The 16,823-nt window shown below is 46.5% G+C and overlaps 1 protein-coding gene across 1 annotated transcript in view; it reads right to left on the bottom strand.

Annotated features, from left to right (window-relative positions):
- ARAP2 (ArfGAP with RhoGAP domain, ankyrin repeat and PH domain 2) overlaps positions 1-7,748 on the bottom strand; it is a gene marked incomplete at both ends in the record, with an annotated part of 137,884 nt that extends 130,136 nt beyond the window's left edge. The window contains one exon of the mRNA XM_081332552.1: positions 6,937-7,748. Within this exon, the coding sequence (XP_081188678.1) occupies positions 6,937-7,748 (812 nt within the window). The remainder of the gene's footprint in view (positions 1-6,936) is intronic.
- Between the last annotated feature and the right edge of the window lie 9,075 nt (positions 7,749-16,823).

Consider the following 16,823-nt stretch of genomic DNA (forward strand, 5'->3'; position numbering starts at 1 on the left):
TTACTCCCCGTCGCGAGAAGTGCATCATCAGCATCTCCGTCAGGTCCTGCAGCGCCTCCGGAAACATCGGCTGTTTGCCAAGTTGGAGAAGTGCCAGTTCTACCAGGTGACCATTGATTTCTTGGGTCACCGCATTTCTCCTGAGGGCATCGCCATGGATCCAAGTAAAGTTGAGTCGTTGCAGAGTTGGCAACCCCCGCGTCGCGTGAAGGATGTTCAGCGACTTCTTGGATTTGCCAACTACTATCGGACATTCATCCCTGGCTTTGCTGCCTTGACAGCCCCCCTCACCCGGCTCCTGCAGAAGAAGACTCGGTTCCAGTGGAACGCCCCCGAACAACAGGCGTTCCAAGCTTTGAAGGACGCCTTCATGAAGGAGCCCATCTTGAAGCATCCTGACCCGCAACGGCCGTTTGTCGTGGAGGCGGACGCCTCCGACATTGCCATTGGGGCCGTGTTACTCCAGGCAACGACGCCCAGCGGTACCCTTTTCCCTTGCGCGTATCACTCTCGGAAATTGAACCCCTCGGAGCGCAACTATACCATCTGGGAGAAGGAGCTGCTGGCCATCAAGGCGGCGTTCGAGGCTTGGAGGCATCATCTGGAGGGGGCGCGGCATCAAATCGAGGTCCGGACGGACCACAAGAATCTGGAAAGCCTGCAGACCGCTCGGAATTTGAACCAACGCCAGATCCGGTGGTCCCTCTTCTTTGCGAGGTTTGACTTCCGGGTGCGGTACATACCAAGCGGGCACAACCAGAGAGCGGATGCTCTGTCCAGGAAGCCCGAGTACACCCGAGTGGAAGACAAGCTTCCGCCCAGGACAGTGATCCCCGTCGAGTCTTTTGCTGCGGTGCGGGAGCCGGTGGATATACGGGCTCGGATCCGGGAGGCGCAGCAGCAGGAGGCGTGGGTGGCTCAGCGGAAGGAAGAGGTGGGGCCAGATTCGCCTTGGTCGGTCACGGATGGACTCCTGTATTATCGTGACCGGCTCTATGTTCCAGGAGGGCCACTCAGGGGACTCGTCCTCAGCCAATGTCATGATAACCCGGCTGCGGGGCATTTTGGCCTGTTCAAGACTCTGAACCTGGTCTCCCGTGCCTTCTGGTGGCCCCGAGTCCGACACGATGTCCAGTCTTATGTCACCTCCTGCGTCCCATGCAGGCAGGCCAAGTCAGCGACAGGGGCCCCGCCTGGTTTACTGCAGCCTTTGCCAACGCCCAAGAGACCCTGGGGGGCTGTGTCCATGGACTTTCTGACGGATCTACCCCCATCCTCCGGCTTCACGACAGTGTTTGTGGTGGTGGACATGTTGACCAAGATGGCGCACTTCATCCCCTGTCGCGGCTTACCGTCAGCTCGCGCCACTAGTCGCATGTTCATCCAACAGGTGTTCCGGCTGCACGGCCTTCCCGATAGAGTCGTCTCCGATAGGGGGGCCCAGTTTACAGCCCGCTTCTGGCAGGAGTTGATGCGGGCGTTGGACATTAAGGTTTGCCTCTCGTCCGCGCATCATCCTCAGACCGACGGGGGTACCGAGAAGGTCATCGGCATTTTAGAGCAGTATCTGCGCTGCTACGTTAACCTGCAGCAGGACAATTGGGTGGACTACTTGGCCATAGCCGAGTTTGCCTTTAACAACTCGCAGCACACCTCCACGCAGATGACACCGTTCTTGGCCAACGTGGGTTATCACCCCCGGTTTTTCCCCCTTTCTCCCGTGGACTCACCGGAGCCGGCAGCGAACGAATTCATGGCGGAGTTACAGGCAATCCATCGGTTGGTGCGACGGCAGCTGGAGAAGGCCAAGGCCGACTACAAGAGGTTCGCCGATCGGTCGAGAAGGGATACGCCTCCACTATCGGTGGGGGATCGGGTCTGGCTGTCCACCAGGAACCTGCCATCCACTCGGCCGGCGAGGAAGCTGGACCACCGTTACCTTGGACCGTTCCCAGTCGAGGCCGTCATCAACCCGGTCGCCTATCGTTTAACTCTGCCACGTTCCCTGCGCGTGCACCCCGTCTTCCATCGGTCCTTGCTGGTCCCCGAACGACCGGCCTGTCCACTTCGCCAGGCGGAACCTCCACCATCAGGAACTCGTGATGGAGACAGCACCCCCGAGTACGAGGTCGCCAGCATCAGGGATTCCCGCTGGCTGAAAGGTCGCTTCCAGTACCTGATCGAGTGGAAAGGGTACGGGCCGGAGGACTTCACATGGGAAGACGCGACCGCCGTTCATGCCCCTGCGTTGGTGACTGCTTTTCACGAACAGTTCCCATCCCGACCGCATCCGGATCGGCAGACCCGGGGGAAGGGCCCTGCGGTGCGGGATAGTGTTGTGACTCAGGGCCAGCCTGTGGGTCCGACAGCCGGCTCCGATGTATCGGAGGACTCAGATGTGGGGGAGGAGGGAAACGAACCGGCTGATGATGATGATTTGGAGGCTTTGCAGAGCCCTCAGCCGGGGACCTCTTCTCAGCTGTGTGAGCCCGAGAGTGCGGAGGATGACGACCCACAGCTGGCCCTGTTCAAGGACGCCCGACGCAGGAGGCAGACGAGCAGGGACAAACAAAGAAAGACTATGGGACTCCTCGGGAGGAGGCACAGGGAGACCACGCCCTGAGCTCTCTATAAAAGAAGTGTTTGGGGAGGGGCTGGTTGCTGAAAGCAACTTTTCCCGCTTGAGAAGACAAGCTCTTGTGTTTTTGTTAACTGCGTAATTAAATCTTGGCAGAAGCCTTTTAGCCTTGGACGCTTTCCAGACTCTTCTTTTGATTAGGGGTGCGAGAAGAGGGCTGGTTCAGAACACTCACTTTGTTACGCGGCACTCGGGATTCGACCCGCCAAACTGCCGATCTTCTGATCGACAAGCTCAGCGTCCTAACCCACTGAGCCACCGCGGTCCCTAGTGTTTATTTAGGAAGTGCCTATATACTGAGCTGAGATAAGATAAAGGAGGAAACCTTGGTCTGCGTCTCAGAACTGCCCATGGCAAGAATCTGAGCCGAATGTTAAGCGAAAGTGATCCATCTGAGCCCTGAAGGCTAGAATCACTCAGTCAAAATAAACACACACACAAACCCTCCAAAACGGGGTATCCTCGTGTTTCTATTCAATTTAAACTTAAGGTCTGCCTGAAGGGAAAACAATTCATAAATGCGACTACCTGTATTTCGGCTGTGTTTCTGGGTTAACACAAAAGAAAAGAGTTCTTGAAACGTGTCCTTTTCAAAACTGTTTACGCGATAAAGTTTGAAAGCAGCAACATCTGATAAGGGCTACGTAAAGTCACGTTTCTGACTGGTGAGAAACTTTAGCTTGCTCCCAGCCCATCAAGGTTTGGGTTTTTTTTCCATCCTGGGAACGTACAGGAGACTGTACGTTCCCAGGATGGAAGCAAAGAGACTGGGAAAGATTGCCTTTCAAAAGACTCCTGCTTTTTCATAAAGCCTTTAATGAAGGGATGGACAAATATGGCCCCTTTATGACCCATGGACTTCAACTCCCAGCATTCCTAAGCCAGCATTAATTCAGGGAGTTGAAGTCCACAGGTCATAAAGATAACAGAATAGCAGAGTCGGAAGGGACTTTGGAGGTCATCTAGCCCAACCCGCTGCTCAGGCAGGAAACCCTATACCATTTCAGACAAATGGTTGTTCAGTCTCTTCTTAAAAACTTCCAGTGTTGGAGCATTCACCACTTCTGGAGGCAGGTGGTTCCACTGGTTTATTGTTCTAATTGTCAGGAAATTTCTCCTTAGTTCAAGGCTGCTTCTCTCCTCGATTAGTTTCCATCCGTTGCCTCTTGTCCTGACTTACTTCAGGAGCTTTGGAGAACAGGTTGCCCCCCCCCCCTATTTTTCTTGTGGCAGCCCCTCAGATGTTGGAAGTCTGCTGTCATGTCACCCCCTATAGTTGCCCATTCCTGCTTTAACGTTAAATCAACAAATTATTTCACAAAACGCTGATTTTTTTCACAAAAAAAATCACTCCATTTCTTCACTCAGGCAAAATGTCATCGAGTTGTCTCAATCAGACTTCTCATATCAGAAAAGGGCGGTTCGTTGCCTTTATAAAAAGTTCTAAATAAATTACATTCCATCCAGCTCATCAGAAAAGAAACACACACACACACACACACACACACACACACACACCACTGAAATCATGTAAAACCCAAAATCTTTCCTGAGACAAGATCAAAACATTGAGAAATGAAATCTGACTTATCCGTTTTCTCTTTTTTTTCAAAACTTCCCCTTACTTTTCTCTATTGAAAAGAGGAAATAGGGTGATGGGGAGGGGGAGGAGGAGGAGGAAGAGGAGGAGGAAGAAGAAGAAGAAAAGAGGGAGAAGGATGAGGTGGTGATTGCCTAGCTCTGACTTGGCTTCCTGAGCCCAAATTTTACAATCTGCATAATGGCAATCTGCACAATGCCCTGTCTATGGCAGGGGTAGGCAACCGTGGCTCTTTTATGACTCATGGCTGGCTCAGGAATTCTGGGAGTTGAAGTCCACAAGTCATAAAAGAGCCAAGGTTGCCTACCCCTGGTATAGGGTCTTCTGCTGGAGCAGGGGGTCGGACTAGAAGACCTCCAAGGTCCCTTCCAACTCTATTCTTCTATGTTCTATTGGTTGATTGGTGTACGGATGGCTTGCAAGTGGCTGTTGTTTCCTTGGGCTGCCAAACCCTTGACTCCTACGCACTTGATAAGTCACTCCTGTTGACTGACAAGGGGCCCGTTTCCCAGGCTTCAATCATTTCCCTAAATGTCTATGGAGATTCTTAGTCATCCAGGTCATGATTGTCCCAAAGGTGCTTTTTCAAGAGGCCACTGGACTTTCTGGTTTTTCTTTGAAGAATGATGACACAGATGAAACCTCCAGGTGGCCTCAACGACTCTCTAAAAGGAGGCAAACGACCAGCTGTCTGCAAGGAGTATAAATCCTTCCGTTTCCCACCATCCAGGCAGAGCTGAAGAAGCTTCTTGGGTGAGAAGCGAAATGTCTTCGAAGAAAAACAAGGAAGTCCAGTTGCCTCTTGGAAAAAGCTCCTATGGAGACAACCGTTTCCTGATTCTTCCTCCACCTCTCTATTGCCTTCACGGCTACAGTTTCCCAACGCCGCGTGCTCCAGCTTCATTTCGCCGAATGTAACCCACATCGTGATGAAGTCATGCTACAACTTGCCAAACCTGATCCCAGCCTCTGCTTTCCTAGAAGGCCTGAGTCACTTTTTCCTCTTGTGTTCCAGAATTCCCAGCAATGACCACACTGCTTGCAGAATTTTGGATTGTTCAAACCACATGTGTGGTAGGCATTTCTTCATTGAGTAACACCCAGCTAGAACTAGACCAGGGGTCTTCAAACTTGGCCCTTTTATGACTTGTGGACTTCAACTCCCAGAATTGCTCAGCCAGGCACACTGGCTGAGGAATTCTGGGAGTTGAAGTCCACAAGTCATAAAAGGGCCAAGTTTGAAGACCCCTGGTCTAGACTATACAGGTAATCCTCAACATATGACCGCGACTGAGCTCAAAATTTCCATTGCTAAGTGAGACGGTGGTTAAGTGAGTTTGGTCCCATTTTTACGACTTTCTTAAGTCGGGCGTTGTTAAGGGAATCGTTGCAGTTGTTAAGTGAGCAACATGGTTGTTAAATGAATCTGGCTTCCCCACTGACTTTGCTTGTCAGAAGGTCCACGAAAGGGATCACAGCCGTCATTGCAGCCGTCATAAATATGAGTCAGTTGCCAAGTGTGCAGATTTTGATCATCTGACCCTGACTTATGACTAAACCGGTCATACGTCACTTTTTTCAGTCCTGCGGTCACATGGAACAGTCACTAAACAAGCGGTTATAAGTCAAGGATCAACTGCAGATCCTGAAAATATTTCATATTTAAGATCCTAACGCTGACGCGTAGCTCCAGCTGAGCCAGCACAATATTTTGAAATAGCTTACAAAATTTGGAAACCACTCCTCCTGGACTGCCTTAAAGTACATACGATAATCTAGTTTATTGTGTACTTCTCAAACATTCCAAATCTGGGTTTATTCTTATTATGAACTATTTTTAACTGGGCTCCTGACGCTACATCCCTACAGGAGGGGCAGCCTTGGAGGAGAAGCTGCACCAGATGAATATCTGGCAGGAAACGTATTAGGGAATTTCATAATTTTAAGCTAGTCTGGAAGTTGTTGCTAACAACTCACAGCAAGCTGATGGTGTTAGCAGTTCTTAAATACCTTAAGGTAAGGTAAAGGTTCCCCCGCACATGCGTGTTAGTCGTTTCCGACTCTAGGGGCCGGTGCTCATCTCCGTTTCAAAGCCGAAGAGCCAGCACTTGTCCGAGGACGTCTCCGTGGTCATGTGGCTGGCATAACTAGACGCCAAAGGCGCACGGAACGCTGTTACCTTCCCACCGTAATGGTTCCTATTTTTCTACTTGCATTTTTTACGTGCTTTCAAACTCCTAGGTTGGCAGAAGCTGGGACGAGTAACAGGCGCTCACTCTGTTACACGGCACTCGGGATTCGACCCGCCAAACTGCCGATCTTCTGATCGACAAGCTCAGTGTCCTAACCCACTGAGCCACCGCGTCCCTTCTTAAATACCTTAGCTGGTTTTAAAAAAAAGAAAGAAAGAAAAAAAGACAATATCCTCATAGGAGGGAACAGCCCATGCATGACAACTTATTAAGCTATCACCCTGCCCACTGACACAGATTTTGCACAGAATTAACCTCTCTCTGCTACCATTTGCATAGCAAGTGCAAATCGATCATCAATTGAAATGCATTCCAACGGAGGCGAGAACTTTTAATTCTGTTCAATTCTCAGTGCCTTGACTGGAGTCAAAATCTACCAGCCAGAAGCAAATAATTTCCGAGCTGTGTCTCCATAGCTTGACATTTATCAACGTTTTAAAGTTTACCTATTGGAAGTCGCCAACGAGGAAACCCCTGGGATTTCTGGAACAGGACGGTGCCGAAGCATAAAAGATCGCGTTGGCCGGGGGCCCGCTCTTGATGGACTTTGGGCGCAAGTGTCGTACAAATCATTTTGCACCATTTCACCTTTGAACTCAAAGAACGGCGTCTCCTGCAGATCGTCGAGCAAAGTTCTCAAGCCTGATAAGAGCTGCACCTGGCTGGTTTGCTTCTCAGCGGGAGAGAGAGCAGAAGACGGAGATCCGTCTTTGGGAGCGGCATCAACTTGAAACCCCGACGTTTCTGGCTCCCCTGTCTTCAGATCATCCTCCATGCCAGGTTTCTTCTCCGACGTCACTTTTCTCAGTGAATTCCGTGGAACCGTGGCGGGATCTGCCAACAGGTTCGGACCAAACGTGTCAGAAGAGCCCAGATCCAAAACTGGACTGCTATCTCTGTTTCCCAACAAGACAGGAGATGTGTAGGTTGTGTTTCTTTCACAGTTGCTGCCACAAGGTGTGTTGTTGTGTCCATCAGATGGCCCGCCACCTGCTTCATTCACCTGTTTGGGATGGAGGAGATGCCTAGGAAAGCAACTTTGATCTGATGTTGTAACTGTTTCCGGCATTCTTCTCAACACGGCCTCCAACTGCTTGAGGATTCGTCTACGGTGGCCCGTAGGGGATATTCCAACATGTTGAAGGACGCTGTCATTTATGCCCAAGCACTCTTGCACCGTGTGGTAGCCGAAGTCTTTAAAGTTTGCACGATACTGCCCCAAGTTGATGCTGACTAAAAAGGCTCCGATATCTGACATAACGGCAATTTCACGGGTGGGTTTTTCTATTGGTATCCCAAAGAAGCATGATCCCATAGGGTCATATTTGAAAAGCCGGACGAGACTCTTCTCCTACATCGAATAAAATGCCTTCCATAAGGAGCAAGTGTGCAGATAAATCCCACAGGCTTTTCAATCCTACAATACAGAGGGAAAGAGGGCAATATATTAAAATTGGTTTTAATAGTCCAGAATCAGCATTTGGACTCGTAAAGAACCCAAGTCCTTCCGTGATCTTCATTCGGGGGTCTTCAGACCTGGCCCTTTGATGACTTGTGGACTTTGACTCCCAGAATTCCTCAGCCAGCGTGCCTGGCTGAGGAATTCTGGGAGTCCAAGTCCACAACTCATCAAAGGGCCAACTTTGAAGACCCCTGTCTTAAATAGTCAAGGAAACTATTGCCGAGTAAACAAAAATCTGGTCTTTCATCTCTTTGCTAGAAGAAGCTCCTATCAAGACGAGGAGGCCCTACTATTTTCCAAAGCACCAAAAGCCAAGAGAGGAAATAATGGATGGAAACTAACCAAGGAGAGAAGCAACCTAGAACTAAAGAGAATTTTCCTAATGGTGAGAGCAATTAGCCAATGGAATAGCTTGCCTTTAGAAATGGTGGGTGCCTCAACAATGGAGGTTTTTCAGAAGAATCTGGGCAGCCGCTTACCTGAAATGGTATAGGGTCTCCTGCTGAAGCACAGGGATGGACTAGAAGACCTCTGAGGTCCTTTCCAACTCAGTTATTCTATTGTATTCTATTGTATTCTATTGTATTCTATTCTATTCTATTCTATTCTATTCTATTCTATTCTATTCTATTCTATTCTATTCTATTCTATTCTATTCTGTATTCTGTATTCTGTATTCTGTATTCTGTATTCTGTATTCTGTATTCTGTATTCTGTATTCTACTCTACTCTACTTTATTCTTCATTCCCCTATTCTATTCTATTCTATTCTATTCTATTCTATTCTATTCTATTCTATTCTATTCTATTCTATTCTATTCTATTCTATTCTACTCTACTCTACTCTACTCTACTCTATTTTATTCTTCATTCCCCTATTCTATTCTATTCTATTCTATTCTATTCTATTCTATTCTATTCTATTCTATTCTATTCTATTCTATTCTACTCTACTCTACTCTACTCTACTCTATTTTATTCTTCATTCCCCTATTCTATTCTATTCTATTCTATTCTATTCTATTCTATTCTATTCTATTCTATTCTACTCTACTCTACTCTACTCTACTCTACTCTACTCTATTCTTCTGAACTTTCTGGTTATTCCTTCATTTAACATTGAACATCCAAAGAAAATACAAGGAGATCTGAAGACAATAAATATATATATAGTGACAAACATGCATTTGCAATTAACCATTCACCCAGTTTCCAAGCAACTGAATAAAATCTTTTATAGATTGGGAGTCACCAGCTTTTCCTCTTCTTAGCCTGTCCCATACATGACTAACAATGAGGGAGGGAAAAACAGAGAGATAAAGGTATCTAAAGGTTTATGGTAGAGAGCCATAAACCCAGTCCCTTGAACCAATTTTATATGCCATTGTTTTTTATCATGCTATTAATTCCTTTCGTTTACTGGTGGTTTCTCCTGCACTGAATTTTACAATATAAGGACCTTATGACCAACATGTGACCTCTCAAACTTGTAAAGTTTAGAGGTCTATCTAAAAATAATAAGAGGCAACCATATAGCTCTGTGTAACGTCATTTGTCAGCTTAATCGTATCCAGAGAAGCTTAGCTCAACATGTAAGGAAAAAAATCAGGGTACGGATCTATCATGGTGGGCATACTTACAAACACAAGTTGGATATGATAAAGATGTTAAACTGTACGGGTTTTATAAAGAGCAAACCTTGTTTGATCAGTCATTATCAACCTCTGATGGTTAATAAAAAATCAGAGTATGGATCTATCATGGTGGGCACACTTAGAAACACAAGTTAGATGCGATAAAGATGTTAAACTGTATGGGTTTTATAAAGAGCAGACCTTGTTTGATCAGAGATTATTAACCTCTGATGAAAAACTAATTTTAAAAAATTATAACTTTTTACTGAATTTGAAAATGGACAATGAACAAGTTCAAGAAACAATGATACCATGGGCAAGAAATTTTGGATATAACATAGATTTAGAGAAATGGCAAAACCTGTGGGAAAGAAATTATAAATTGGCAACGTCAACTTCTGATAAATTAAACCTATACGAAATGTTTTATAGATAGCACTTGCCACCAGCAAGATTAGCAAAAATGTTTAAAAAATATGTCAGATACCGTAGATGTTGGAAATGCAAACATAAGTCCGGTACTTATTATCATGTATGGCGGACGTGTTTTAAATCAAAGAGGTACTGGACAAAACTACATACTTGGATAGAAAAGATATTGGGAAAGGATGTAGATTTTAAACCTGAACTTTTTTTTTTTACTAGGTACAATGCCAGAAAACATTGATAAAAAAGTATATATTTGATTTTTACATGTGATAACAGCGGCAAGAATCGTATTTGCACAATATTGGAAAAATGAAGAAATACCACCAGAGGAAGAATTGATTAATTAATTAACTAATTAAAAATACTAGAATGTGTGGAAACGGACAGCCTTACTATGAGGTTGAAAGAAAAAGAAGCAGCAGAATACTTTCAAACTTGGGGCTTGTTTTATCAACGGCTGGAGAAAAGAATAAAGGATTAGGAATTAAATGTGTATTAGTGAATGACGCGGTGGCTCAGTGGGTTAGGACGCTGAGCTTGTAGGTCGGCAGTTCGGCGGGTCGAATGCCGAGTGCCGCGTAACAGAGCGAGCGCCTGTTACTCGTCCCAGCTTCTGCCAACCTAGCAGTTCGAAAGCACGTAAAAATGCAAGTAGAAAAATAGGGACCGCTACGGTGGGAAGGTAACAGCATTCCGTGCGCCTTTGGCGTCTAGTCATGCCGGCCACAAGACCATGGAGACGTCCTCGGACAAGCGCTGGCTCTTCGGCTTTGAAACGGAGATGAGCACCAGCCCCTAGAGTTGGAAACGACTAGCACGCATGTGCGGGGGGAACCTTTACCTTTACCTAGTGAATGATAAACGCAGACAACACGTTTGTTGAATAAGTACTATTGAGATGTATGGGGGGGAATCAGTAAAAACTTTAAAGTTTAAAAGATGTAAGGAGAAGCTTAGCTCTACCATTTAAGGAAGACGTTGAAGAAGGGATCTACGGCAACCGATCACCTGGAACCCTTCTGTCAAAAAAAAAAGAAAGAATACCGTCCGATCAGTCAAATCGATCAAATTTGCCTCTTCTTGAAATTCTACGTGTGCTTAGTCATCAAAAGCACAGTCCTGAAAACCCCTGCCGTCTTGCCCACAATTCCTTCTGGAAAAAAAAGAAGGAAACGAGAGGATCCTTGGAGAATACAACTAGGCTGGCTTGCTGCTTTCATTGCGCACAAGTTGTCAAGGGACTACTGATCAGTTGACTTGAGAAAAAATGTCCTTTTCTGTTTCTTAGGCAGCCAGCCCTGTGTGCTTGGCAGGAAATAACCCTTTAGCCCCCAACCCACCCCAGTCATAATGGACCTGGAGACACGAAACCGCTATTCTTTGTTTTGCCGCCGTCCACGGCTTTTTAACATTACCTTCATTCATTAAAACCAGGCTTTGTTTATTTTTTTGTATTATAATCCCATTTATATCCCGCCCTTCTCCGAAGACTCAGGGCGGCTTACAATCTAGGAAGCACAAATCAATGTGCTTAGCAATAGCCTTCATTCTATGTATATGCCTGCTTATTAGGGCTTTCGCCCTCCCCCAAGCGGCATTATTACAAAGTCAGCTTATTGCCCCCAACAATCTGGGTCCTCATTTTACCTACCTCGGAAGGATGGAAGGCTCAGTCAACCTTGAGCCTGGTGGGACTCGAACCTGCGCTAATTGCAGGCAGCTGGTGTTACTTAAAGAGGCCTTAGCCCACTGCTCCACCAAAGCTCTTTATTCTTTGCATGTCGGAGAGGGCCCTCCTTAATCTTTGAAGCAATCATTACCTCCTGCGAACATCTGAGCATCTCAACAGCTTCCTTGCAGGGAAGTTCTTTATAGATTGTGAGTAAGGGGTCACAGGAGGAGGTGACCTCAGCGAAGTCCGTAAGGTTAATAAGAAAGAGGATTCGGCATTGTGCTAGCTAGGACAAATCCGGCCAGGTAAGTTTCACCTTAACAGCCACCTCCCCCTTCACGTTTTATGCAGCTTTTTAATCTTTGCCAGGTAAGGCACACCCTGTTTTGGCACGGCCTTCATTTAGCAACCGAAGCAAATGCAGGAGACTTTGAATGCATAAAAGCCGCTTTTAATGATGGAGGCGAACCAGAAGCTTTTTTTTTTTTTTAACTTCCACCTTCTCCATAAGTAGCATTGCAAAGCTTGGACTGGGTGTCTTGCCAGACTTCAAAAGCACTTGCCTCATTTCCCTGCCTGGAGCATCTGCTCACAAACCTTCAAGGTGAACCTTCAGGGGGAAAAAAAAAAGTGAAAGAAAAACTCTAAAAAGAAATATCGTTCAGACGTTTGACCAGGCCTTCAAACTACCGTCGTTCCTTGCAAAAAGCTGGCTTGTTTCGCAATTCCCAAAGGCGATCAGAACAAAAGAGTTTTGACTTGTTACAGCAATCCCAGGAAATTACATGTTGAAGTACTTATGTAGCAAGCTGCCTCAATCTGATTTCCATCCTTGGGGGGGGAGGGAAGTGGTTTTGCAAAGTGGTTCGTAAATATGCCTACGGACTGGGAATATTAAGGAATATGACATTAAGGTCTGCTTTCGATTCAGAATAGAGCTGGGAATGACCCTGGAGGTCATCAAGTCCAACCCGCTGCTCAAACAGCAGTCCCTATACCAGGGGTAGGCAACCTCGGCTCTTTTATGACTCATGGACTTCAACTCCCAGAATTCCTGAGTCAGCATGGCTCAGTTTGGAAACCTCTCCCTTTCCCTTCAGCGTGGCTGGCTGGGGAATTCTGGGAGTTGAAGTCCACGAGTCATAAAGCGGCCTAGGCCTAGGCCAGGGGTAGGCAACCCTTGGCTCTTTGATGACTCGTGGACTTCAACTCCCAGAATTCCTGAGTCAGCATGGCTCAGTTTGGAAACCTCTCCCTTTCCCCTCAGCGTGGCTGGCTCAGGAATTCTGGGAGTTGAAGTCCACGAGTCATAAAGCGGCCTAGGCCTAGGCCAGGGGTAGGCAACCCTTGGCTCTTTGATGACTCGTGGACTTCAACTCCCAGAATTCCTGAGTCAGCATGGCTCAGTTTGGAAACCTCTCCCTTTCCCCTCAGCGTGGCTGGCTCAGGAATTCTGGGAGTTGAAGTCCATGAGTCATAAAAGAGCCGAGGTTGCCTACCCTTGCCCTAGACCATTTCAGACAAATGGCTGTCCAATCTCTTCTTAAAAACTTCCAGTGTTGGAGCATCCACAACTTCTGGAGGCAGGTAGTTCCACTGATTAATTGTTCTCACTGTCAAGAGTATTTTTAAGAAAAGACTGGACAGCCATTTATCTGAACTTGGCCAATCAAGAATCTTGTATCTATCTATATCTATATATCTCTGCACCATTTTTGCTCACCAACAAGGTGTGACAGGGTGTTGACATGACCTCACATATCCTGTCACGTGATCCTGAGCAGGTGGATCAATAAACAATAAAGTGCCCTGAACTGGTGACAATAACATCACCCTCGTCTCTTTCATCAATGCCAAACAGGAGAATTGCTCTTTGCCCATGCCTGTGAACTTATTTATGTTTTTGAACTTATTTATTGATTGAATGGACTTATTTACTTTCCTGGGGACTTGTTTATGGTAGTTGCTCTCCAACCGAGTCCTGCAGACCAAAAACAGGAGCTCTGCCTTCATAGGAAATGTAGAACAGTTGATTTTAGTGACTGTTCGAAGCAGGGGTCTTCAAACGTGGCCCTTTTATGCCTTGTGGACTCCCAGAATTCCTCAGCCAGCATGGAGTTCTGGGAGTTGAAGTCCACATACCTTAAAAGCTGCTCAGCTTGACAAACAGTGATGTAGAGAAGGACTCTTCAAACGTGGCCCTTTTATGACTTGTGGACTTCAACTCCCAGAATTCCTCAGCCAGCATGGAGTTTTGGGAGTTGAAGTCCACATACCTTAAAAGCTGCTCAGCTTGACAAACAGTGATGTAGAGAAGGACTCTTCAAACGTGGCCCTTTTATGACTTGTGGACTTCAACTCCCAGAATTCCTCAGCCAGCATGGAGTTCTGGGAGTTGAAGTCCACATACCTTAAAAGCTGCTCAGCTTGACAAACAGTGATGTAGAGAAGGACTCTTCAAACGTGGCCCTTTTATGACTTGTGGACTTCAACTTCCAGAATTCCTCAGCCAAGCACGCTGGCTGAGGAACTCTAGGAGTTGAAGTCCACAAGTCACAAAAGGGCCACGTTTGAAGACTCCTGGTTCAAAGTTACAACGTCGCTGGGAAAAACGGGACGTAGGCAGTGGTGGGATTGAAATACCTGAACAACCGATTCTCTTATTGGATGCAGGCCTGGGCCTCTGAGGCCTAGAACGGACTTCCGGATTTAGCTACCGGTTCTGTCAAACTGGTGCGAACCGGCTGAATCCCACCATTGGACGTAGGACCATTTTTCACACTTTACGACCGTCGCCGCCCAGACATGGTCCCGTGATCCAAATTCAGACCCTTAGCAACGGACTCATACTTACGACAGTTGCAGTGTCCCGGGGTCCGTTCATCCCTTTGGATAACCTTCTGACAGGAAAAGTCACTGTTAAGATTTACTTAACGACCATTTACTCACTTAACAACTGGAGAGAGATCCGCCTCGCCACCCCAGCAACGAAGGTCGTAAAACGGGGCAAAAGTCACTCAACAAATGCCTCCCTTTGCGACAGAAATGTTGGGCTCCGTTGCGGTACCGTTGTGGGGAAAAACAAAAGCTGAAGGAAAAAAAAAACCCTAAGGACCTAACTGTTGCCACATTTCTAGAGAATTTCTCCCCCGCACAGTACATCGGCTGTGTGAAACCACAACTTTGCAGTTTCGTTATTCTAACACCTCCACTACCAGGGAGGCTGGGGTAACCTCCTAAAGAGAGCTGGGTGGAATATGTCAAGTCGCAAATGCAAAGGGACGTGAAGTGAGAAACCACCTGAATGGGCTTCCCTGAGCTATTCAGGATTTAATTCAGGTGATCCAGTGGTTCCCTTCCAACGATCGTAACTCCCAATGGCTTACTGAGATTTTTTTTAAAAAATAAACAACCCCCTTGCAGCGTGCAAGAAAGGGGAGCGAGCTTGTCTGGTCAAGTTATTAAGGAGCTGGTCGAGGAAGAAGGAAAGCCAGTTATAGACTTGCCTTAGGCATGAAAGCCAGCTGGGAGACTCTGGGCCAGTCACACACAGACACACACACAGACACACACACACACACACACACACACACACACACAGAGAGAGTCTGTCTCTTTCTCTCTCTTTCCCCCCTCCTCTTTTTCTTTCTCTCTTTCTTTCTCTCTCTTCCTTTCTCTTTCTCTTTGCATCTTTCTTTTTCTTCCTCTTTCTTTCTCTTTTTCTTTCTCCCTCTTCTTATCTCTCTTTCTCTATCTCTCTGTCTCTCTCTGTTCTCTCTTTTTTATTTTTCTCTTTCTCTCTATCCCTCTTTCTTTCTCTTTCTCTCTTTCACCCTGTCTCTTTCTTTCTCTCTCTCATCCTCTTTCTTTCTCTCTCTGTCTTGTTCTGTCTCTCTCTCTCTCTCTCATCCTCTTTCTTTCTCTTTCTCTGTCTTGTTCTGTCTCTTTCTCTCTCTCTCTCTCTCATCCTTTCTTTCTCTTTCTCTGTCTTGTTCTGTCTCTTTCTCTCTCTCGTCCTCTTTCTTTCTCTTTCTCTGTCTTGTTCTGTCTCTCTCTCTCTCTCTCTCTCCCTCTCTCTCTCTCTCTCTCTCTCTCTCTCATCCTTTCTTTCTCTTTCTCTGTCTTGTTCTCTCTCTCTCTCTCTCTCTCTCTCTCTCTCTCTCTCTCTCTCTCTCTCCCCCTCCCCACCTCCCAGGATAAAAACAGCAGGAAACCACTTCAGAAAAATACTTGTCCAGGCACTTGCCCAGAGTTCAGACTGATTTAAAGGTGTGTTTGCTCACACACAAACACAGGGCAATCCCCAGTTTTCTTTGAACACAAAATGATTATCATCAGCTTTACAGAGGCTGAGATACCGTAGGAAAATCAGGCTGTAGCCAAAAATATTAAGGGAGATTGCATGCATGTGTCACAGTGGGAGAAAGTTCCTGGTTAATCTTGTTTGGTCTTTAAAAAGAAGGAAGGAAGGAAGGAAGGAAGGAAGGAAGGAAGGAAGGAAGGAAGGAAGGAAGGAAGGAAGGAAGGAAGAGAGAGGAAGGAAGGAAGGAAGGAAGGAAGAAAAGAAGAAAGGAAGGAAGGAAGGAAGGAAAAGAAAGGAAGAAATAAAGAAAGAAAGAGAGGGAGGGAGGGAAGGAAGGAAGGAAGGAAGAAAGAAAGAGAAAGAAAGGAAGAAAGGAAGAAAGAAAGAAAGAAAGAAAGAGGGAGGGAGGGAGGGAGGGAGGAAGGAAGGAAGGAAGGAAGGAAGGAAGGAAGGAAGGAAGGAAGGAAGGAAGGAAGGAAGGAAGGAAGGAAGCAGGATCATTCCTGGTTAGTTTTAGGATGGGAGATCGGTCTGGGAAATCCCAGAACTCTAAAGGATAGGGAAAAATAGGAAAAAAAATATATTAGTGAACGCAAAACCCTATAAGCAGCCCTCCACTTATGAGCACATCTGAGTCCAAAATTTCCACTGCTAAGCAAGACGGCTAAGCGAGTTTTGCCCCATTTTATGACTTTTCTTGCCACCGCTGTGAAGTTAGTAACGTGGTTGTTCAGGGAACTGTGAGTTCCCCATTGACTTGGCTGGTCAGAAGGCCACAAAAGAGGATCACGTGACCTCGGGGGGGGGGGAGACACTGCAACCGTTCATAAATG

This window comes from Vipera berus, assembly GCF_964194415.1.
Source record: "Vipera berus genome assembly, chromosome: 7".
In the NCBI taxonomy this organism is placed as follows: Eukaryota; Metazoa; Chordata; class Lepidosauria; order Squamata; family Viperidae; genus Vipera; species Vipera berus.